Here is a 26,147-nt window from a genome sequence, read left to right as displayed (position 1 = left end):
ACATCCCTGCTGAGCTACTGAAGGAGGGAGGGTACATGTGTATGCACACCCTCTACCAGTACATCACCATCACTGATGAGAACATCCCACAGCAATGGAGAGATGTAAACATTGTAGTCATCTATAAGAACAAGGGTGACAAGGCCGTCTGCGGAAATAGTAGGGGCATATCACTCCTTTCTGTTGGTGGTAAGGTCATAGCCAAGGTGCTGCTTCGGAGACTTATTAACAACATCACTGAGTCAATGCTGCCAGAATCACAGTGTCAGTTTAGTAAGAACAGGAGCACGATCGACATGATCTTCACAGCCCGGCAGCTTCAGGAAAAGTGCCGGGAGCAACATCAGGACATGTTTATGGCCTTTGTTGATCTCTCGAAAGCATTCGATTCTGTGCAAAGAGAGCTCTTATCGGATGTCCTCCTGAGGTTTGGCAGACCCAATAAGTTTGTTAACATCCTCCGCCAATTCCATAATGGGATGACTGCTCGGGTGACCATAGGCAGACAAGAGTCAGAGCCCTTCCTTGTACGCACAGGGGTGAGGCATGGGGTGTGTGCTAGCGCCAGTGCTCTTTAACATCTTCCTCCTGTGTGTCACCAAGCTTCTCCAAAACGAGATTGAAAACAGCAGTGGTGTGGCAGTGGACTTCAGATTAGATGGCAACCTCTTTAATATTAGGAAACTACACGCAACCACAAAAATCTGTAGAGAACAGGTCCTGGAGCTGCAGTATCCAGACGACTGTGCTTTTGTGGCCCATACAAACTGCCCTTGCTGTGGCAGTGAGGGCGTACAGATGGGGCAACACCACCAAGACAGAAGTGGTCTGCCAATGGAGTACCAATGTCCCACCCACATTTCCTGCCTTCACTGTTGGAGATGAACAGTTGTCAGTAGTGCCATCTTTCAAATATCTGGGGAGTTTTCTCTCTGAGGATCATCAACAATGAAAGCCAGAGCCGAATTAAAAAGGCATCAGCTGCCTTTGGGAGACTTCGGTGTAGAGTCTTTAATAATAAGAACCTTCATCCCTCCACAAAGGTCGCCGTATACCAAGCGGTCTGTGTCACCACCCTCCTCTATAGTTGTGAAGCGTGGGTAACCTTCAGCCATCACATCAAGTCCTTAGAGCACTTCCACATAAGCTGCCTTCAGTGCATTCTGGGAATCACCTGGCGTAATCGTGTGACTCACATTGAAATACTTGAAAGACCAACTGCAGAAGTATTGAAGCCATGATTACCCAGCGCCAACTACAGTGGTTGGGGCAAGTGATAAGGATGCCCCCGTGTCGGCTGCCCCGCAGAGTACTATATGGCCAGTTACATCATGGTCGATGCTCAGCTTGGGGGCCGAAGAAGCGCTATAAGGATCAGATGAAGAACGCCTTGAGAAAGTGTAAGATCAGACCTGAGGATCTGGAGGACGTTGCTGCTGACCGTACCCTCTGGTGACAGCTGTGTAGAGATAGGGCTCATACGTTAGACATGGAGAGGACAACCAGAAAACAGCAGAAGCGAGCCAGGAGAAATACAGCTATAACTGCCACTGTTACCACCACCATCACATACATATGCCCCACCTGCAATAGAGCTTGTGGGTCCAGGATAGGACTGTTCAGCCATCAAAGATCTCACCTTTAAAGGCGTGGATGTCATCATTGGATTTCGATGGAAAACCTAAGAAAAAGAAGTGTGTGTGTGTGTGTGTAAAGAAATATTACAGGTGTTTAATAATTTTTCTAGTGAATGTTTTTCGATGTTTTGCTTGAAATATTGGTTTAATTCGTAAACAGTTTATAGATGTTTTTCTATGTTTGCAATCCCACCTTGCATCCCGCCTTTTGTAACATTCCTTTAGTAAACAAAAGTCAATTCCTGAGTGACATCATCCTCCAGGAAGCACTAACAGTAACACAACACTAACATCATTGAATATAAGTAATGTATTTGAGGAATTCTGTAATATTTTACGATATTATCAATCTGTTTAACTAATTCCATCCTGTTTGTTAAAAATGGCAGAAATCAGCATACTATCAAAATGTGTTAGTTAAAAAACACCCAAATTTACCTAAAGTATGTTAACTGTTAATCACCCATTAAGCAAGAGCTAACATATTTCTGAAAGTCTGTTTACCTTCCAAAAATTACTACAAAAGCTTATTGATTTGAGGTCAAACAGTACTGCACAACAAAAAAATGACTCACCAAAGAGTTTTCAAACATCTCAAATGCATTATACACCTACTTTTTTTTTCATCTTTGATACACTCCAGACTACAAATCAATAAACTCAAATGCATTTGCTGTAAAACACTACACAGATGGCAGAGCTTAGTCCTAATAGCAATAGCAGAGATGTACAAGCGTGAGTTTACAATTTACAGGAACGTTTCGCATACAGTTTGGCAGTCTTAATTTCAGGGTTCACAAAACATCCTCTCTGCACCAAGTTTGTAATTCCCCATCCTCCTGCCAAAGCACTATGTGGATAAAAAGAAACACATTATGCAGTTAAGATAATGGGATATCATATTTTATACTGTGGTCATTTTTGGAGTGAGAGCAGAACTGCCTGTTAAAAGATACAATTAGCAGTAACATCATCTATCTATGGATGGGAATAAGGCAATGTTCATGTCAGGTCACCTGAGTTAAACATTTTAGGTCATTAAGAGACATTAATTCAAGTTCTGATCTTCCTGGTTTCTACAGAACGAGCTGAAAAGATGGTTCCAAATTAGTTTGTTTTTAATGAGAATTACGAAGATATGTCGATGAACTCCTCTACAAACTGAGAAAACGTCTCAGGTTACGTATGTAACCCTGGTTCCCTGATAGGGAACGAGACGCTGCGTTTGAGACGCGGTGGGAACGCTCTGCGTGATTGCATCATGAAGCACGTGTAAAATCAGTCCAATGGAAGCCCGATACGTCATAGGTGACGTCATAGACCAGGAAGCTATAAAGCACCCTTGAAAACAGACCGCGCCAGCTTCTGAAAAGTCTGAAGCAAGTCGATCAGGGTATGCAGGAAGTATGGCAGGCAAACGCAGCGTCTCGTTCCCTATCAGGGAACCAGGGTTACATACGTAACCTGAGACGTTCCCTTTCAAGGGAACTCGAGCTGCGTTTGAGACGCGGTGGGAACCCCATACCCACTACGCCATAGTGACAAATGCCCGTTCTGTGTGAAGTGCTAGGCGCACACTAAGAAGCAAGCAACCTAGCCCCAGGTGTGGAGAGGTCAAGGTCATAAAACCTAACAAATGTATGCGGAGAGGAACATCCTGCCGCATTACAAATGTCAAGAAGGGAAACCCCCGAAATTAAGGCCGTAGAGGCCGCCATACTCCTAGTAGAATGGGCCCGTACAGCCATAGGTGAAGGCTGACAGGCCGCTTGATAAGCTAATGAAATAGCCTCGACTATCCATTTGCTCATAACCTGTTTAGATGCAGGGCACCCTCTTCTGAGTGACCCAAAACATACAAATAATTGCTCTGACTTACGCCACAGGGCAGCTCTGTGAACGTAGGCATCCAATGCCCGAACTGGACATAACAGGTTCAGCTGTTCCTGATCTGGGGTATTAAAAGGTGGAGGATAAAAGGCCTGCAGCACTATTGGGCCCCCAACATTAACTGGGACCTTAGGAATATAACCCGGTCTAGGGTAAAGAAATGCTTTCACCATCCCAGGTGCAAATTCCAGACATGAAGGAGCAACCGACAGGGCATGCAAATCTCCAATTCTCTTGATAGATGAAATAGCAAGGAGAAATAAAGCTTTCAAAGTGAGGAATTTTTCTGAAACCTCTTCAATAGGCTCGAAGGGAGCCAGAGCCAGACCCTCAAGTACAATGGCTAAATCCCAAGCCGGTGCTCTAGAGTGCAGTGCAGGTCTCAACCTCAATGTACCACGGAGAAAACGAGTAATCAGAGGATCTCTCCCAATAGAAGTACCCCCCAGAGGGGTATGGTAGGCCGATATAGCCGCAACATAAACTTTTAAGGTGGAAGGAGATAATCTAGCAGAGAAACGGTCTTGCAGAAAATCGAGAACTGAACCAACAGGGCAGTTAACAGGATCTAAGTGACGCTCACCACACCAGGTGGAGAATAATTTCCATTTCAGTGCATACAGTCTTCTCGTGGAAGGGGCTCTGGAATGGAGAATGGTCTCAACGACCTCAGTCGAGAGACCGGATTCTATGAGCCTGGCACCCTCAGAGGCCAGGCCCACAGTTTCCACAACTCCAGCCGAGGGTGAAAAATCGTGCCCTCTACCTGGGACAGCAGGTCCCTCCTGATTGGAATCTCCATGGGAGAGCCGTTCAGAAGAGACACCAAGTCCGAGAACCAAACTCGAGTCGGCCAGTAAGGGGCTATTAGTAGCAGACGGGCCCCTTCCCGGCGAACCCTCTCCAGAACCCCCGGGAGCAATGATATCGGGGGAAATGCATACAGGTGCAGCCTCGACCACACCTGCACCATCGCATCCAGTCCGAGAGGAGCTGGGAGCGTGAGAGAGAACCACATGGGACAATGGGTTGAATCTGAGGATGCGAAAAGGTCTATCTGAGCACGACCAAATTTCTCCCACAGGAGCTCCACCACCTCGGGGTGAAGTCTCCACTCCCCGGGCCTCAGCCCCTGCCTTGACAATATATCTGCTCCCACATTCTGACGCCCTGGAATGTAAACTGCTCTGAGAGAAAGCAACTTCCCCTGGGCCCATAGGAGGATCTGATGGGCCTGCTTGCAAAGGTGACGTGACCTCAGACCCCCCTGATGGTTGATGTATGAAACCACCGACGTGTTGTCCGTACGAACCAACACATGATGGCCTCTCAGGTCTGGCAGGAAATATTTGAGAGCCCGAAAATAAGCCATCATCTCCAAACGATTTATATGCCATGACAGTTGATGGTCCTGCCACAGACCTTGCGCCGAGCGGCCACTCATGACCGCCCCCCATCCCGTGAGGGAAGCATCCGTCAAAAGCGTGACGTGTCGACAAGAAGCCCCCAGCACTGGGCCCTGGGCGAGGAACCAAGGTTTCTTCCACATGACCAAGGCACGAAGGCATAGCCGCGTGACCTTGATCTTGCGGAACGGATTTCCCCTCGGAGAAAACCCCTTGGTCCTGAGCCACCACTGCAGGGGTCTCATGTACAACAGGCCAAAAGTAATCACGTTGGACGCTGCTGCCATGAGCCCCAATAGTCTCTGAAACTGTTTCACAGTGAGTGACTGGCCTAGTTTCACATTCTTTACGGCTGTGAGAATCGCAGAAATCCGAGCAGGGGATAGAAAAGCCTGCATTGTGGTCGAATCCCAAATTACACCTAAAAAAGTGGTCCTCTGAGCAGGGAGGAGAACACTCTTCTTGATGTTGAGCCGCAACCCCAACTCCTTTATGTGAGACAGAACGACATCTCGATGCCGAACTGCCAACTGCTCTGACTGAGCTAAAATCAACCAATCGTCGATATAATTTAGTATGCGAATGCCCTGGAGTCTCAAGGGAGCCAGAGCTGCATCCACGCATTTTGTAAAGGTGCGGGGTGATAAACCTAGGCCAAACGGTAGAACCCGATACTGATAAGCTTCGCCCCCGAAAGCGAACCTCAGGAACTTCCTGTGATGAGGATGGATAGAAACATGGAAGTAAGCGTCTTTCAGGTCAATTGTGACAAACCAGTCCTCGGACTGGATCTGTGATACAATTTGCTTGAGTGTAAGCATCATGAACTTGAGTTTCTGAACTCTGCTGTTTAACTGGCACAGATCTAGAATAGGACGCAACCATCCATCCTTTTTCGGAACAATGAAGTAACGGCTGTAAAACCCTGACTCTCTCTCGAGACTGGCCTATGGATTTGATTGAACAATCATTTCGGCGCCCTGAAGCGGCGAACCGGCAGGGAACAACCGAACTGACCGTTCTACAACCCTCCTCAGAGGATTGCACGGGGACGCTGACACATCGGCGCCCTGAAACGGCGAACTTGCAGGGAACAACCGATGTGGCAACGCTGCGACTCTCCTCGGAGAATCGCCCCCCGGAGGGCGCCAAAGAGAAACGGTTCCTCAGAATCGTTCCTCCCTGGAGGGGACCACCCTCAGAAGCCTGACACACTCGGCGTCAGGACTTCTTCTTAGTCCAGGCTCTCTTGGAGATGACAGTCCTCAGATCCTGTCTGCCCCCAACAGGCCTGGACTGCGAACGCCACTTGGGAACCCCGGATTGTGGAGGAGCCCGAGCAGCGACGCTCTGTTTCTGCTGGAATCTATGTGCGGAGCTCGTAGACGGACGAGGCTGCTCAACCTTTATATTACGTGCAGCCTCGGGGACACTGGACCGGCGAGGAAGAAACCTCTGAAACGCAGCCGCTTGTTTTTTATTTTCTTGAAACCTATCAACACAATTTATAGCATCGCCGAACAGACTTGTAGGAGAAAGCGGTGCGTCCAGAAGAACAGATCTATCTTTATCTTTAATTTCAGAAAGATTTAACCATAAATGACGCTCCGTGGCCACCAGGGCTGCCATAGAATGGCCCACAGATTTGGCCGTCTCCTTGGTGGCCCGGAGAGATAAATCTGTTGTGCGACGTAATTCTCGAATTGAATCAGCACTAACTTCCTCACAATCATCCATGTCCCTCAGCAGGTCAGCCTGATAAGCTTGTAATATCGACATTGTATGTAAGCATGCCGCAGCCTGACCTGCTGCCGAATACGCTTTACCCACCAGCACTGATGTATTCTTTAATGGTTTGGTGGGTAACGTCGGGGCTTTCAGTGATGACGCTGACTCGGGGGAGAGATAGCTCGCAAGCGTCTCTTCCGCACGAGGCATCGTCAAATAACCATAATTATCAATACCTCTAACTTTACTGTAATTATAGTTTGAGGATTATGAACTCTGAAAGACGCCGGTTTATTCCATGATCTGGACACCTCAGTGTGGAGATCAGGAAAAAACGGGAGTTCCCGACGAGGAGGTCGTGATCTAGATGGTAAATATCGTTCATCTAGAAGACTCTTTCTTGATTCAACATCAATATCATCAGCTGGCCACTCAATATTTAATTTAGTAACAGCACGAGATAAAACCTCCATAAGCTCCTCATCAGCAGGGGTATGAGCTGGCGAAAACTCAAATTCCCCCATATCAACGACATCCAGTTCCTCAGAACTGGATAGCCGCAACATTGGTGCCTCAACCTGGGGAGGAGAAACCGCAGAGCGGGCTCCTTCCTGGGCTGGGACACCGGAACCAGCAGGTAAGGGCTGAGAAAGGGATGGACCCGTCTCAAACCCCGCTACTAGATCCATCTGTGAACCCCAAGATGCACGCCGCCGCTGTGCTTCGGCAGCAGCGGGACCCGCACCTCGGGGAACACAAGCCGAACCATCCTCCTCAAAGAATGCCCGGCGAGAGCGGAGAGTTTTCATGGACAAACTCATGCAATGCTCACAGTCAGCCCCCTCGAGGACCGACTGGGCATGCTCCACTCCCAAACAAGCAACACACATCTGATGTGTGTCCCCACCCGTAATGAAACGAGGGCAGGGAACCACACAACGTTTGAAATCTTGCTTGCTCGCCATCATGAGATATATATATATATAGATAATATGATCGGACAGGCAACAATAAATAGACAAGGACAGAATCACAGAGAGCGCTTGCTGAAGACAACAGAAGCTGGCGCGGTCTGTTTTCAAGGGTGCTTTATAGCTTCCTGGTCTATGACGTCACCTATGACGTATCGGGCTTCCATTGGACTGATTTTACACGTGCTTCATGACGCAATCACGCAGAGCGTTCCCACCGCGTCTCAAACGCAGCTCGAGTTCCCTTGAAAGGGAACCGCTTCTATGTTCAGTGGTACATGTTTTGATAATTTTTTTATAGAAAATTTGTCTAAGGCCATCTTGGTAACGCAGCTAATTCGTGTAAGTAAAGCTGCATGTTTGCATTTTTAGCTCAAAAGAATCTGTATATTTCATGTTGGTCTGGCTGATAATGCACTTATACAAGCAGGGGTTTCCTTGAAATTAAAAATAAGCCACCCACAGGATGAGACATTTTTGGTTTTACATACAAAATCCACATATAATTACTCAAAAAGAGAGATGATTACAAAATAATGCAACAGATTATTACACAAAATTAAGTTTAAAAAAAATACACAGAAAAGATTCTTGCTGTCAACATCCAATCACTTCCAGAAAGCATTTTTGAGCCAATTATATTAATCAGAAAGGCCATGGGACCAGGATAGGAAAATATTTTTGCCTATAGCCACAATAGCTGTTAAATTTCTGGTTTTACCAGCTATTGCGGCTGGTGAGCAGAGATTTGTATCAGTTCTGATACAGAGAATGTTAATGTATTGTGGTTAATGTAAGAAAGGGTTAATGTATTGTGAATGAAACTAAAGCCATTGGCTTTGTAAGTCAGATCAGATCTCTCTTTGATTGTTAGTCTTAGAAAACGGCACTGAAGTCCAACCAGTCAGATATGCATCTCGCCAGCTTTTCTTTCATTCTCTTTTCTTCAAACCTGAATAAAATGTTACTTCACTTGCAATAAAATGCAATAAAAGTGCATTGTTGCGAAACAACAGCATTTCTTGCAAAGGCCAAATTAAACCTGAAAACCATTTTCTATGTTGAAATTTTTGCTAACCGATGCTGACTAGGAAATGGTCTCTGGCTTAATTCCAGGATCCTCATTGACATTTCCATATACTTCCATTAATTATGAATTCTCTGTAGATAATAATAATAATAATTGCAAGCTTTAATCCCTCCATAAGATTCTAATTAACTGAAGGGAACTTATCACTGAATGAATGGGAAAAAACTGAATTATAACTTTTTTTGTGAGAATATCTGCTGATTGCGGTACAGAGCCTAAGGTGCTGAATAAAAACAGCAGAAGTGAAGGAGAGAATAAAACAGGAAAGAGCTGAGAAAGTGAGAAAGAACTATTGAAATCCCAAGAGTCCCATTCTACAAAACAAGTGCCATTTGTATTATTCATATATGTGTAAAAAAAATTACCAACACAAATAGTAGTTGATACTAACTTTTACAGTATAAATAAAGTCACTTTCTAAAACACATCACCACATATCCAGTCATTTTAATTTGTTTAATTATTTTCTTTTCATCATGCAATGCATTTTTGCCCTCTGCTTCTCTTTGCTGCATTATAAAATATGCACATTTTAAGGAAAGCTAAAGCTAGCAATTAGTCTTTACTTTCTATAACTTTTGGATTTGTGGAAAGCTCAGCATGACAGCATTTGCCCTACAAAGATTAACATGTCAACTTTAATTGTAAAACTTTTGTTTTTTGAAGACATAATTATGTCCTAACATTTATTAAAACTTAATGAACAATGGAAATGATTTACACTTAAAGGGATAGATCACCCAAACATTTTAATTCTGTCATCAATTACTCATCCTCATGTCGTTCCAAACCTGTAAGACTTTCGTTTATCTTCAGAACACCAATGAAGATATGTTTAATGAAATCTGAGAGCTTTCTGTCCCTCCATTGGCAGCTACGCAACTACCACTTTGACGCTTCAAAAAGTTATTTAAAAAAAAAGCTGTTTTGGGGGTCAGAATGGCCAGCAAACTTAATATTCCAAATTCCAAAGAACATTTAATTTTGCCATTCGTTGTCACATATAAACATTGATCAATGTACACATCAGTGGAAGCTCAATCATGCTTGCTTGACGTGCAAGAACCAATGAGATTCATTCTTGTGTGTTACGCAGCACGTTTGAGCTTCCGCAAGAACAAATGAGGCTCATTCTCCTGAACGTTTGTGCTTCTACAAGAGGTTTGTTCTCACACGTCAAGCTAGTAGTGTTAAGCTTCTGTTTATGTTCGCTGATCAATGTTAATATGTGAATAAAAGACTTGAATCTGTTCATCATATATAAAGCGATTGAGTCTCTTCAGAAACTTTAGGCTAGACCGCTCAATTCATATGGATTAGTTTTACGATCTTTTTAAAGCGTCAAAGTGGTAGCTGTGTAGACTGTCAATGGAGAGACAGAAATCTCTCAGATTTCATTACAAATATCTTCATTTGTAATTCAAAAACTAACAAACATCTTACGGGTTTGGAACGGCATAGGGATGATTGACAGATGGCAGAATTTTCATTTTTGGGTGAACTAACCTAACTAATTTTTATTTAGTACATAAAATGACCCTTTTTCATCAAAGCAAAGAATGACCAACAATAACCTCAACAAAACAAAGTAGTGTCACGAAGATCCTACAGCAAAGACACTCATTTCACCTCCCGTGAGAAGGGTTAAGGACCATTCTACATGTTTGTGCTGCTCAGTTCGGGAGACAATTACAGCCGCATCAGAGAGGTTTCAGTGGCCAACCGCTTTCACTGAGCAGCTTTCACAGGTCTGTCAGACAGCGAGAGGCTTTGTCTTTCAACAAATAACTGTAATGGTCCTTATCTGTGGAGCAGGCCGCCTTTACAACACTATCTTATCAGCCACCAAATACTTTCCTGCGAACTATCTCCAGAGAATGCACCGGGAAAATTGCCACTAAACCGAGAGCAGCCACTGACATAAATCACTGAGAAAGAGGTACATCGATAAGGGCTATCTCAAAGTTAAAGCCACAAAGCTGTTTTGGGGTTAGAATGGCCAGCAAACTTAATTCAAATTCTAAGTGCCACTTTACTTTGAAGATAAAGGGGAAACCTTCTCCGGGTAATCAATTCAATCTGAACGTTCAAATCTCATTGCTGATAACCTCCACTGTCTTTCCTTAAATTGTCTTCACTTTTCTAGAGCTCAAGTAAAATAGGAGGCAAAAAGTCAAGCCAGAATTTAGAAAAATAATTATTTAGCTTTTCATCCCTTTTATACCACCAAGAAAGTCAGAATCGACAAGCTCTTTAAAATCCAGCAATCACAGGTCCAATATCTGTTTTATCGGAAATGTCCAATGCCACATCCATCATGCACATCAGATTGCAGCAGTCTTACAGTCTTATATCCCTGCTGAAAGAGACCAGAAAAATGGCGGTCCAGGTTGGTTTATTCTGGTTAGTGCCGGTTTAGTGCTAGTCTTAAAGGGAGAAGATATTTTGGACCCCATTGACTTTTATTGTATGGACAAAAACAAGACATTTTACTAAATATCTTCTTCTGTGCTCCACAGAAAAAAAGAAAGTCATACATGTTTGGATGGACATGAGAGTGAGTAAATGATTTCATTTCATCACTGATTGACTAGCAGATGCACCCTTACTGGTTATGCTAGTCAAACAAAACAGAATTACCAAGTTCGAGAGAACTAAACAAGTATTTACAGTACAGTTAGTTGGTCTTCTGTGATTCGGCTTAATTGAAATCCACCAACCAGAGCTTGGCTGCCATGGATGTGTGAGAGAGACAGAGAAGAAGTGATCCGTTTCCTCATGTGTAGCAGCTCTTATAAGTCTCAGTTTCACAGCTGGTTCTGAGGTTCTCCTACTAACAGCCAAAGTCCCGAATCCTGACAAAACAGAGCTCAAGCACAAATTATAACTGTCAGAGCTGTTAAATAAGACTCCACAGCCAACACGTGTGTATGTCATCAAAACTGGGAACGTTTTTTTGGACCAAAACACAACTCTGTGAAAACAAAACCATTTCACACGCCTAGCAGGAGATTCTGTTAAATGGAAAAACTAAAGTCATTGTTTAAAAAAACAACAACACATTTTCAAACTTGATATTGCATCTCATAAACATTTTGGGCACAGTGAGGAGGTTTGTCAGTGGCACCCTGTAGGGATCAATCATTCTTCGAAATTTCTGCCATAAAAACATGAAGCAAAGGCATTAAGACAAGTGTGCAGCTTTCTGCTTTGCATTTGTTTGGGCCAAACACTCACCAACAAATCCCAAAGTAAAATTGAATTGCTTAAAGGTTGTTTTTTCATAGCTCAGAAGACTTAAAGGACTTCACTTGCCCTGTACAAAAATAAAAAAAGAAACCTTTGTCAGGTAACCAAAAAAACGTTTATCATGTAGTAGCTCCTAAATTACCAGTTTGGTTCAGGTCCAGTGTTATTTTAGTATTATTTATATACTATTATAGTATTTATTAATATTTTGAATTAATTTGTATTCATTTTAATTTTAGCTTAAGTAATTTTGTTATGTACTTTTGTCATATTTATTACACATACCGACCCAAAAAAGGGACAACTTTCCCTCAGATGATTCTCAGTTTTCTTATATAAATAAAAACAGAAAAAAATTTGTCAAAATTTTAGCTATAAAAACAACGTAAATTGTTAAGCACAAAAAATTTGATCTTGAATCTGAGAACATAAAAAAGATCTGAGATCATATTTGACCTTTAACAGACTTTGGTATCTTGTGCTCAAATATGAGGACAGTGGGATAAATATGAGAGGCAAAATTTTTATTTTCTGCAAGCTGTAGTTGACATGAAAACAACAGAATCAGGCCAGTCTACTAAGTAACAGCATAGAAACAGACAATACCTGGTAAAGCTAGTTAAGTCAATGAGTTCATTCACTCAGCTTTGGGACAAATAAATCCTTTAGGTGTTAGTTTTGCTCTCAAGTCTGACAACAAGGGAGTCTGGTCCAAAGCACCAAGCCTTGATTGACCTGCCCAGAACTGGACTTTCCCTTCTTCCCAATCCCATTCGACCTCTCCAATGATGATGATGATGAAGTTTCCACTGCAGCTGTTGTTATATTCAGAGTTTCTTTAGAAAGAAACCTCACTCCTCCAGTAAAGAGATTTACCAGTGCACTTATCCCCTGACTCCATCACTCAGAACCGTCAGCGATACCATTTGTGAACAGCACCTGATGCTGCTGGTCATAATTCCAGAAAAAATATAGTCTGGTTAATTTCTCTCTGGTGATCCTTTCCCACTGTGAAGAAGAGTAATACAATCCTGGGTTTTCTAGTTTCTTAATGCGCCAACATATTAAATATCTGATCATGAATGTCTTGTGAAAGAACAAACTGATCCACAGCAAAATGAGAAGAAAGTATTCTCTGGCACAGGTAGAGAAACTGTTCAACTTCCAGAGCACCGGGATAGATGGTTCATTTTGACCTGGTAGAAGCAGGTTAGACCAGTTTGGACCAGCAACAGACCATCTAGCATGTTGCACAAATCAGTTTTACCACCTTAAGCTCATTTGACATGGTTTTTCCAATAAGCTACACCAGACACTATTGAGCTGAATTAAGGCATGCTGTTTAAATGCCACATAATATCTGTTTTTTTTTTTATATATATATCTGAATGTCCATTGAGCACTAAGACCTTGAACTGGACATTTAATATAGACTGTAAATCAGAAAATAATCCTAAATTAAAAACAAATTATCAAAAAAGAAGTGAATTCAAATATCACCACCAACCACCGAGAAGACACAAAAGAGGTTCAAAGTTTAGGAGGCTTCTTTCTCTGCTTTCATTTGGCCGTTTCCATAACATCTTAAACAGCATATACATCAGTGGTTTAAAACTGTAGGCTGATAGGGAACACGGCCAATCGTTGTCTCCACACACATAAGCCCCAGAGCTTTCCAAATGATCTAAACTCTAAGAAAACACCATAAAACTAAACATTTCACGTGATTTACACATCTGAACTGCACTAGATGATAATTACGCCTGTTGGCTGAATATATAGATGGTGACAGATGTTAAATTGCGTTTTTAATATAATAGTATAACATAAATAAATGTTATACACATATGCCTCATATTTACACCGATTAGAGTTTCAGGTAACACTGAAATCTTTTCTGGGTCAAAGTGTTTCTCTCTGTCCACCACACATCCCCAGGAAACACAGAGGAGGATTGTGGGAAAGGGTGAAGTGTTGAGGAGGGGTCAGAGCCCTGAAACACAGAGCAAAATAAATACATGAACTATAAAAAAAAAAAATACAGTCAGAAAGTGCACACAAAGCAGGTTGTGCTGGCTGGCTTCCTTCATTAAATAAGCTGAACGTCTTCCGCTGGTTCCTGGAGCAACCCTCCCCCCGTCACTGCCCTGCTCTGACTGTTACAATGGACTCCTGGACGTGGAGCTACATGGGCAAAGCCAGCATGGGGGGAAGCCAAGCACTTCCTGCCTCCAGAGCTGGCAGAGAGACAAGCTCTCACGGGAACAGCGTGCAAGAGCAGGAAGTATGTGTATGTGTGTGTGTGTAAGTCGCCAGCACAGTTGGTCCAGCTCCCCATGAGACCCGGATGAGGAAAACTGGCTTTATGACAAGAGCAGATGTAAAGACATACTAGACAACAAACCCCTATAAGTTAGTGTATGCACACACACCAGGTCATCGGATGACCTTCAGATCAACCAACTGACCTTTGGATGCGTTTAAAATGTTTTTAGAAGAGATGAGAAATGACAGTGTGGTGTAAATCATTCTTACAAATTCAAGATCATTACATTGTCCACATTCAAATCAAAACAAAACGCAGTTCGCAACCTATTTTACTTCTGTAATCTGACATATTTCTGAGGATATTCAACATTAAAGAATATTTATAATAAAGAAAACTACTCTTAGCATTTACATTCACACCCTGGAATGATGCAATTTGAAATCTGCCATCTTATCTCACGGGTGGCGCTCAGTTTCACATCCACAAGGTTTTTTTTTTAGAGCCAATCGGCTGAGCCACAAATGTCAAGTGACTAATCACTGTAAAACCACTAGAAAATTACATTACAGCAACGCTTGATTGGCTCATGGCACTACAATAAGTACAGTCCCAAACCCTTCACTAACGACTATCCCGGCCTAAGTTGTGAAAGGCCGCAAACAAAGAAAAATAAACATTCATATACATTTTTCAAGCTTTATTAATAATAATAAAACATTTATCAAATTTAAATAAAGTTAAAGCTGCCACTGGCAAAACATGTACTACAATAAAATATTTGCGTGTATGTTTATATGAGCTGTGATGCAGCAGACAAAGACAAATGGCTTTTCGGGACAAAAGGTGTACAGGTAGTTCTGATACCTAGCAGCATGGACTAACAATAAAACAGAAAATTGAGAATAACATAGGCTGGATCTTTGATTTATCTATCTGGAATGGATTGGAATGTGGCTATGAAATGGGAGTGTTGAAATGTAAGAGCATACCATTCAAAATCAAAACAATTATTGCATTTTGATAGAAAGACAAGCTTTTTTCTTTAAAAAATAATAATAACATGCACTAAAGAATCGTGCACAATAAGAAAAGCAATGTGCTTTAAAAAAAAGTAGATTTCTTGTTGACTTTAAACCAAATCAGTTATTTTGTCTACCTTTAAAGCAAACTCATTCGTCATTTGATAGTGCTTCCTGTGGCACCGTCGAGTGTCTATCGCTGTGGGCTTGCGATTTTTTACCCTTTCTAATCTCATTTCCACATGGCTGAGATTCGTTCACAATATAGTCCGCTGAATGTCACAAGGCGGAACATCACAGGGACGAGACGATTCAGTCTCCCAAATCGAATAGAATCGTGACCTATTTCTCTTATCCAGCTAACATCTTTCAAACATATTCCCCCGGTGGCAATTGGCATACACGACCCAGATATCTAGACACTGAGCTGGAAGGGGGAAAAAACGTGAAGACATGAAAAAGCATTAAGAACCGTCTACAAGGGCATCGCAAAACCCCGTAGGTAATGTCACTACAAATGCAAAACTGGCATCACGGGAAGTTTTGCTTCCAGCTGCCCATGCATGAACCTCTCTGTATGTGATACATGCTACTCGATTGTAATATGGCACATTAAAGCACAAATGCTCCCTTGTTATAACTAAGCATGCAAAGCACATCAAAGTAGTGAAGCAATCCAGGAGAAATGCTTTGCCATCTGCCTTCATTAACTCCGCCTAAGCCACAGTCCATCTATCACACACTGAGTGCTCAGAATTCACGCTGATTATGTTTTACCATGGTGCACTGGTACAAGCTTCTCCTATGGGATGGTGGTGCTTGCTAATGCTTGGTGGTTTTAAAAACTCTCATGTATTAAATTTGGTGCATTAAATTAATCAAAAGTGACAGGCATTTATAATGTTACAAAGATTTCTAATTTAAATAAATGTTGTTCTTTTGAACTTTGTTCATCAAAGTATACTGAGTGAGAGAATAAAAAAACTATTTCCACAACAAAATTAAGCAGTACAACTGATTTCAACATTGCTCAGAGATGTTTCTTGAGCACTAAATAAGTACCGGTATATAAGAATGATTTCTGAAGGATCATGTGACACTTAAGACTGGAGTAATGATGCTGAAAATTCAGCTTTGCCATCACAGAAATAAATTTAATTTTAAATTACATTACCCTCAAAGATTTTGTGATCAGCAAGATTTTTTTATGTTTTTGAAATAAGTCTCTTATGCTCACCAAGGCTGCAATTATTTGATCAAAAACACAGTAAAATAGCAAAAACAGTTAATATAACAATGTTATTTTTTTACTGTATTTTGATCAAATAAATGCAGCTTTGGTGAGCATGAGAAACTTCTTTCAAAAACATTAAAAGAAATTACCAACCCTAGAATGTACATTAAAAGTGGAATCTGTGCCATACAGTATATGGGGAGCAAATTATCATAGAATCCTAGGGTTGGCCTCTCTCAACAGAACATATAAAAATCTAGTTCATATTAATTTTTCACACCAACCATGCTCTGATCCTCCACTGAAAGATTTCCATATCCTCTTTCCCGTGTCTCTGGTGTCTATCTGTCCTACAAAGCTCAAGAACAACCATAAAAAAACAGATCCATTATCCCTGGGAAGTTTAGTAAATGAATGAGGGAAAATATATCACAAGGAACGATATCCAAACACCTACAAGAAACATATAAGAAGAGGAAATGCTATTTGGATACTCCAATCCCACAATCCTGCACTCCTCAACAAAAGAAAGCTACATTGTTCTCTCTCCCTCTCTATTCTCACAAATGAACTGTGTAAGCAGGAAAGTGAAACAGGGCCTATTGATATGAATTAAGATAACACTGTAAGATAATGGCAGAGAGGGCAGGAGATTAGTCCCATCCTCTATTATGCTCTTAATGAAGTGTTACCAGATGTCATTCAACAGTGAATTCTCCAAAATATCATCTTCATTTTTCTATGAAAGCTACGATTTTAATTTGCCAAAGATTTAATACGGCTAAAACTAATTAAAACTGTGTCGCTTCAAATATTATCCAAAGAAATTCTGGGATGCATGTAGCCCTGAGCAAAATTAAGTCATGATTGTTTGACACGCTGAAAAGGTGATACACTGCCCTCTGTTGGTAGATGGAAACCCTGGACGTTGGACAGTTCGATGTCAGTTTCATCACTAATGTTATAAAATACAAAAAGATAAAACGGTGTCGGTCTAATAATAATAAACTGGTTGAGAGTGAATGAATGCAGTCAATACACACATTCAACAATTCTCATTAGCGTGATGCATATGGGTGTTTCTAAATCTCATCTGTGATTCTTCTAATTACTGTAATGCAGTAATGATGAGAGTCGTCCTGTTTGGACACAATATTATGTGTTTGGACACATAATGCAGTTGGGAATAGATGTAATAATAAATTCTAACAATATGTTATTTTGTTTTGCATTTTGAAAATTTGCAGTAAAATAATGAGAACTGCAGGAGAATTATTTATTTAACTGCACTTTTTATTTCTGGGGTTAAAGGGATAGTTCTCCCAAAAATGACAATTAGCCCATGATTTACTCACCCTCAAGTCATCCTAGGTGTATATGACATTCTTCTTTCAGACAATACAATCGGAGTTATATTAAAAAATGTCCTGGCTCTTCCAAGCTTTATAATGGCAGTTTCTGTTTTGAAGTCCATAAAAGTGCATCTATCCATCATAAAAGTGCTCCACAGGGCTCCGGGGGGTTAATAAAGGCCTTAATATTTTTTTATATAACTCCGATTGTATTTGTCTGAAAGAAGAAGGTCATATACACCTAGCATGACTTGAGAGTGAGTAAACGATGGGCTAATTTTCATTTTTGGGTGAACTATCCCATGACTTTTTTGACAGATTTTCACCCCAGCAGCTTCAAATCAGGTCTGACAAACCATATAAATTTGTATTTTATATCAGTCATTTGTATCATCAATATGTCCAGAGAGCCTTTAAACTACCCACAAAGAACCATTAGTCATACTCACAATTTCTTCAGGGCTTTGATCACATGATTCATGAATGAATCCTGAGCCAGTTTTCCATGTGGCTGATGTCTGCTGACCTCCTGGACAGACTCATATACTCTCAGCTTCACTGGAGGTTGGCTGCCAAGAGGAATAGAGAAGATCAGATGATTTCTCATAAAGTTTATATCCATCACTTGCCAATGAATAAATGAGGATATTCATGACAAAGTGTAAGTGATTGCATGACAAGACTTCAAACATGCAGACGGAGATATTACGGTAACACTTTACAAAAGCCTTAAGTATAATGCATTATAAAGGTATTTCATAATGCATGTTATAATTTATAAAGAATTGTAACCAAAGTTAACATGCATTATAATATTTGCAGATTTCTGGTTGCATCTCAAATTGGTTGTTTGTCTTGTTTTAATGTATTATACTTTCTAAAGTCATGTTCAATGAATAGATCAGTATTAGGTCACATAGGGTCCAATTCTCACTATTAACTACTTACAACAACTTTTGCCTCTAACTCCTAATAACTGTTTATTAATAGTTAGTAAGGTAGATATTGGGTAGGATTAAGGGATGTAGAATATGGCCATGTAGGGCAGGCATTAATATGTGCTTTATAAGTACTAATAAACCACCAATATCCTATAACATGCATGCTAATAAGCAACTAGTGAACATTGAAGTGTAAACTTAAGTGTTACCAAGGATTATAATGTATTACAACTGTGGTTACAAATATTCATGAGACTGTACAATAAAAAAATACTTTTATAAACAGGGGTGCACATAAGATTTTCTGTCTGGTTCTCATGAGAGCACCTGGAGATTCGGTTTGGTGCTCACACTGCACGTGACCCATTAAATATAACTATAAAAAATACAATAAAATAATTAATAATAGTATTACTGCATTTTATTTAGTTGTTTTTTTTAATAAAGTAAACAAAATAATAAATAAAGTGTGATAATACTATTATATTTTTAAATAAAAAAATGGATTAAATAAAAATACAATTATTTTATAGTATACTTAAAAAATACAATGCTAATATTTACCTTTTCCTTTTTTCTTCCTTTTATATGAATGTTCAACATTTTCAAAACTAAAATCAGCAAGCTTTTATTTTGGCGGGTTGCACTACCGAGTGAAGTGACTGAGTCAGTGAATGTCACAGTTTCGCGTTTTGCTCTGAAGCTGGCAGATTTATGCATTCGGTTTTTTACAGTATTACAGTGTCGATCTAAAACGATGTGCATTAAAACCCGTCAACCATGTTGGTACGCAAATGAGCAGTATGCAAATTATTATTATTATTTTTTTTTGGTCGCGCATGCACACCACGTGCACCCGTTTATAATGGATAAATTCTTTAAAGGAGCTGTATGTAAGAAATGTTTTTTTAAATAATCATAAAATGGCCCTGATATGTTACTAGACATTAAGAAATCATGTTCATTTCAAATACTTATATCACTGACAACAGTAGTTCAGCCAGGATATTGTCATTTAAAAAGTGAAGTTGTAGCCCTCAACTGATGTTGATATTGTCATGTTGTGTTTTGGTCTGATGCTCCACCCTCCACCGATCTACCAATCACGAAGTCAGTAGTGTTGCAGCATCCGGGTTGCCAGCTCTGCTCTAGTTACCACAGCTGCATATTCAAACGTGTTGGATAAAAAAATGTTGGATCCTGCAGCCTATCTGGCAACCTCGAGTCAGGGGGGAGGGAGAGGGGATAAGTAATTTGAAAGTGATTGTAGTACCAGTTCTGACCACAATCTTACATACGGCTCCTTTAAGTAAAGTCTAACCGATATGACTTAAAGACAATTTCCATACTTTAATTTGTCTGATTTTATAGTTTTAATGGCTTTATATTTTTCTAAATTGTGGGAAAAGTAATAATAAAGAATGAGTAGGTGTGTCCAAACTTTTGATTAACAGCATAACTAAAACCTGCAGCCATATTAAGCAGTGCATTCAGTCAGGATTACCTTAACCACAGTCACAAAGTTGATTTACAAGATAATCACTCGCCATTTTTCACTTTTACCAATCCTTAAATAACCCTTCTTTGTCAGCCCTATTCAAGACGCACGATTCCAACTGGGAGCAGATCTATATTCCAGCCAATTAGAGCCATGACTCATATGTCACTACCCGCAAGAACATTCATTTTTGCTGCTCCAGCAGGCTGTCGAGAAGACTGTAAACATTACTCAGAACATCTCTGAGTGGGACTACAGTGAGATTGAAATGACTGACGGCTCCTCAGTTTCTGCGTCAAGCCTCTGCAGGGGTGCGGCCCACATGTCTTTTAGAAAACACTTCCTGTTGTGTGACTTTCACTCTACAAGATGTGACTTTCCAAAAGGACACATGGGCAATTTTTAGAATGACGCAACTTTGATGTAGGGCCTAAAACTCCCCCTGCGCACTCTGATCACAGTAAAGTTACAGAGCAATACAGTTTTTCGTTCATCCCCAATATGCAAAAAAATAGTAATATTACAACTGAATGCAGATGACTGCTAAAAACAAACTGAGTTTGATTTCAAAGGCGAATACTGTTCAAAGGTTTGTGGTCAGTAAGATATTTTTTAAGAAATTATTCCTTTTATTCAGCAAGGATACATTACACTGATCAAAAGTTACATTTAAAATGTTACAAAAGACTTTTATATCAAATAAATACTGTTCTTTGGAACTTTCTATTCATCAATGAATCCTGAAAAAAATTCGAATAAATTCAGCCTTGAAGTGAGAACCACACACTTTAGAACCATTTTAAACTACATCGAGACCCATCTGCGTCATCTTCTCAGTTCTCGGGCATGCGTCGTGGCGCTCTCGCGAGCTCACTCAGAGGCCCACATGGAAGAAAATGAATAGTTGAATAAAGTCGTTAGTTTGGGGGGGGTTTTGCACAAAAAAAGTATTCTCGTTGCTTGATAAACTTAAAGGGCATATTGCAGGTTAGAGGACCCAACGAGTCAATGTATAGAAAAATAATGTAGGAACTAGATTTTCTTTAAAATATACTTATAAATACGCTACAGAAGCTTCTGGAGTCGTTTTTGTGAGAAAATTTTACTTCCGTGTCTGAAAATGTGCGTGGCGGGCGTGACGTAATGGGCAGGAGAGCGGTCGATTCAAACAACAGGAAAACAATGGATTCGCAATGACATTTCGGACGCTGAGGAAATACTTACTCGTATGACGGACCACAGCCATACAATTATGAGCCTGCTATGCTGCCAAGAGAGCAGGACAGGCCAGGACTAATGTCAGACAGAACGGTCAGAGACACCATGAGTTGTGGTGTGAGAACCAGTGGAGAACAGCCCAAGACAGGTGCTTAGTGAGAGACGTGTTTATAGATATACACGTTCGCTAACGATATGCACTTTGCTCACAATATTGTACAGATTATTACCATCGTATATCAGGCCAGCAGACATTAGTATGTTTAGGGTAGATTTATACTATTACTTGTATAAAAACTATACTTGAGTATATTTCTATTGTACTAAAAACATACCCAAGTACATTTTTAATACATATTTTTCACCTGGGTTATAACATAAACAGAAAATTAAAGATTTGAATATTTAAACAACCTGAGTAATTTTGTTTTTCAATTACAATTTGCCTCTATTTAGGGCATGACTACCTATATCACAGTATTTCATGCCATTGGTACAGTATTAGACGATCAATATTTTTGCTTCGGCATCCCATGTTGAACTCCATCATATCGCCGGGATGATAATCCTCCGATCTGAAGTGAACGCTACACACGACCGCGTTTCTCGAAGCCGATGCGGAAGAGAAATCCCGTCGCTTCACCTGCACAAACCGCACCAGGCACGAAAGATATACAGATTTTCTTAAAGATATAACGATTTTCTTGTTATGGAAACCTGTGGACTCGATGTCCTGACAGGCCGGAGTTTTTGCAACCTCCACAAACAATTTACCATGACGATGATAAATTAAAATACAAAAACTACCGAAAACACACAGACTCACGGCCGCTCTCACTGAATACCAGCCTACTCTGCACTGAGCCGAGGCTGAGGCTCCCTGGTGTGACGTAAAATGACGCGATGTTGAAAAAAAAAGCCGTTTTTACGAGCAGTCCAAGAAACGCTCACTTTATCTACTAAATTAGTGCCCTTATGTCGTTTAAAACATTTTAAATCCTGCATTAACTTTTCATATGGTATTTTCATACAAGGTTATATATTAATTTAGTTTTTTTTTACCTGCAATATGCTCTTTAAGGTTGAGCCACTGTAGTCACTTGGACTATTTTACCGATGTCTTTACTAACTTTTCTGGGCCGGCAGATGCAATTACCTAGCAGCCAATGGAGGAGAGAGACAGCTCTCAGATTTCATCAAAAATATCTTAATTTGTGTCCCGAAGATGAATGAAAGTCTTACGGGGTTGGAACAACATGAGAGTGAGTAATTACTGATAGAATTTTCATTTTTGGGTGTTTTCGTCAATCACAATGCACTGGTCAGCTGTCCAATCAGAGCACTGGCTTCTCAGAAGGAGAGGCTTTGTAGTGTTTCAGACAGACTGGGAATAAAGGCGCTGCAATAATGTACAGTACGTATGTGAAAAGCATGTAAACCAATTCTAGTTCACCCAAAAAAAACAAATTTATGACCTTTTAAAATATCATTATAAGGGACATTACAAACAAAAAACGGTCCCGAATAAAATAGCTTACTTTCATGTGTTTGTAAAGTATCTTTAATTTGATTACATTTGACCTATGTGGATCACTGTTTCATTTATAAGGTAATCTAATCTAATTCTGAGCTTTACTAAGTTTTCTTTGCTACAGTGTTTACTACTAAGTTTTGCAGCTGAATAAACTACTTCTCCAGGTAAGAGGATTACGGCATTACCTGAAACTGATCGTGAAAGGCTCACTGAAACTAAGAGGATGAGTTACACTTTATTTTAGACAGAATTACTAGGAATGGTATGGAAGCTTGTTTCCGCTACTGACATTTTTTTTTTTTTTAAATAGGTATTTGACATTTTATCTTACAAAGACTTTTTTTCTCAGAATTGCGAGTTTATATCTCGCAGTTACCTTTTATATTTACTATTCAGTGGCGGAAAATAAGCTTCCATAGAATGCCGATCTTGCATTGGAAATAACTGACTCCGTAATGTCTGCCCCATAGACTTCAATGCAAAACTTTTTCCTTAGTGAAACTAGTTTTAGTGGTATGATCTCATGATATGTACTGTGATTACCAATTAGTAATTTGTATTAATTAGTCATTTTTTAAATATTAAAGAAATAGTTACTCACATCTTACTCTTGAGTTGTATTCTGGGTAAAGATGTCTGAGGGCGCAGGAATATTCCTTGATAAAGTTTCATGAATTTTTTATGGGCCTCTTCAGTAGAACTGATACTGTGAAGAGAAGCGAGACTGTATTTTACCTTCTTTTTTTTTATGGAATATTAAAAACACTAGTTTAATAAGTTCACAAGCAACTAATACATTCGGAAATGACAAAACTTAATTTACAATATTAATGACCATTCCCACCTTTCATTTAGCTTGTTTAGCTGTGCCAGCTGTGTGTAGTCGATGTCTGAGAGTCTTTGCTCAGCTGTGATACAAAGTATGAAAGTCACTTTTGGCAGATCAGTAACACAAATTTTTGTCCTGTTTTGTGAAGATCAGGGCTAGTTGTCACAAGGATTATATCTAACTGTTATGATTACACAAATGTGTGTAACATTAAATCTCTAGACATGGTTTTATATGCTGATTTTAAACACCTGTAAAAACTCTCTTAAAATTAGGATGCGAGTTATTTTAACACAATTTACTGCAATAATGATTTAAAGGGATAGTTCTCCCAAAAATTCTGTCATCATTTACTCAACCTCAAGTTGTTTAACACCTGTATTTCTTTCTGTTGACACAAAAGAAGATATTTTGAAGAATATGGGTAACCAAACAGTTGATGGGCCCCATTGACTTCCACAGTATGAGGAAAATAATGCGCTAATATTATGTTTGTAAGACTTCAGAAATCAAATCTAAAGCTTATTTTACCAAATTAAAACATTTAATAGACTGTGTGACATCCAGCTCCGTCTCCTCTATCTGGTCTATGCAGAATAGCCTTGTCATTTACAAAAGGGAGTGATCCCAGCCTATAATATGAAATAAACGGTCTATGATATGTACAATACAACTGACTCCGTACATTATTAAACATGTGATATAAGAAATGTCTCTGTACCTGAACGTCGGTATCGGCGCATGACTGTTTGAAGTGTCATTGCAGCAAATTATAACAAGACGATTCAGTTTGGCCTGTTGCTGTGCGTCATGGCAACAGCCATGTAACTTACTCATATTACAGACAGGTTATCGTGTTAAAACATCATTAATAAAACGTGTAAGTGAATTATTAGTCTCTTGTTGTTGGGATGGCACGCTTCCACACGCAAAATAAAAAGCGACAACTGTTGACACCTCAAATTTAGCAAGTTAATGAGGTAAAAGTGGGCTAACAACTCAGTAAACAAGAAGTTCATATTGAGTAACTTATATTTCAGACACAAATAGTTCAAGTTAGTTTGTCTATATTTGCTTCGCCAACAAATCTACTTCCAAAGGAAGGCAAACAGAAAGAGTCGTTGCGTGTCGAATCAAATGATTTTGAACGAATCGGTTGAATGAATGACTCATTGAGTCACTCATAAATGAATCAGTGTTTGTGAACAATTCTGTTGAATAAATTATTTAATGACTCGCTCATAAAGACGGTAGTTTTTCGCCACCCACTGGCGTAAAGTAACGTGCGAAACAGTCACCGAAGAAATCAAAATCAAACACATAAATAAATACATTTTTGTTAATTGAAAGAAAGCTGAAATAAAAAAATAAAATATAAATATTAGATTAAACTAAAGGGAAAATTAGAAACGTTGCTTTGACATTTGAGTTTAAGTAGCAAATAAAGATAAATAAACCCCAAATTGTAATATTTAAAAGGAACAAAAACAAAATGACAAAAGTATTTTACAAAATTTCTAATCAATGAATTTAACTCAAATTACAATGAAAACTGATATATAAAAATAAAAGCTAGTTCAAAATATTAATAGACTATAATAGTAGGCTATATAAATAATACTAAAATAACACATTTGACATTTGCATTTTAAACTAGATTTTAAAAACATTTTAATCATATTTGGTTAATAGCAAATAAGGATGACCAACAACTTGAACGTATAGGCTGTCCTTAAATAATAGAAGGTGAGTAACTATTCTATTCTTTTTAAGCCAGCTGAAACAGAAATATAAAATGAACATGTCTCTATACTAAATTTTAAAAGGGGAAAGAATAAAGCGATGGAAGGCCTGTAAGATCAAAGACGTCTTTTCTTCTTCGTGTTAGCCTTGTCTGTTCCCTATGAAACCACAACAGTAAATCCCCTCAGCTGAACTAAAAGCTTTAAGGTTTAATTAAGTAAGTGGTCCATCGCTCCATATGAGCCGAACTAATCCAGCAGAACAGCTCACGGGTCCACCAGTGAAATCTGCTCAAAGCTATGACAATTTACTGATATTCTCTGAACTGTATGGAGACTTAAAAAAGGCTGCGAACACTACAGAAACATACTGTGAATCAAACTATATGGTTTATATTGACCATAAGCACTTTTACTTCTTGTTTGTATGACTTTTTCTATATTTGACATGTTTTATAACTTTATAAAATAGTATAATAGCTAGTTGTACAACAATGAAATATTAAAATATGTATCAAATTTGTGGCTGTATAGGCATGT

The 26,147-nt window shown here is 39.7% G+C and overlaps 1 protein-coding gene across 1 annotated transcript in view; it reads right to left on the bottom strand.

The window, feature by feature from the left end:
• cnbd1 (cyclic nucleotide binding domain containing 1) overlaps positions 1–24,653 on the bottom strand; it is a 48,683-nt gene extending 24,030 nt beyond the window's left edge. Inside the window, exons 1-4 of the mRNA XM_056249246.1 lie at positions 24,587–24,653; positions 23,881–23,944; positions 23,638–23,742; positions 18,295–18,414 (exon numbers count right to left, since the gene is read on the bottom strand). Coding sequence (XP_056105221.1) covers positions 18,295–18,414; positions 23,638–23,742; positions 23,881–23,944; positions 24,587–24,626 — 329 coding nt within the window. The 5' untranslated portion in view covers positions 24,627–24,653. The remainder of the gene's footprint in view (positions 1–18,294; positions 18,415–23,637; positions 23,743–23,880; positions 23,945–24,586) is intronic.
• Between the last annotated feature and the right edge of the window lie 1,494 nt (positions 24,654–26,147).

This window comes from Rhinichthys klamathensis, unplaced genomic scaffold (genome assembly GCF_029890125.1).
Source record: "Rhinichthys klamathensis goyatoka isolate OS25496 unplaced genomic scaffold, OSU_Roscu_1.1 h1tg000059l_1, whole genome shotgun sequence".
Lineage (NCBI taxonomy): Eukaryota > Metazoa > Chordata > Actinopteri > Cypriniformes > Leuciscidae > Rhinichthys > Rhinichthys klamathensis.
The sequence above is the reverse complement of the archived record's forward strand: the minus strand, read 5'-3'. Positions and strand labels throughout refer to the sequence as shown.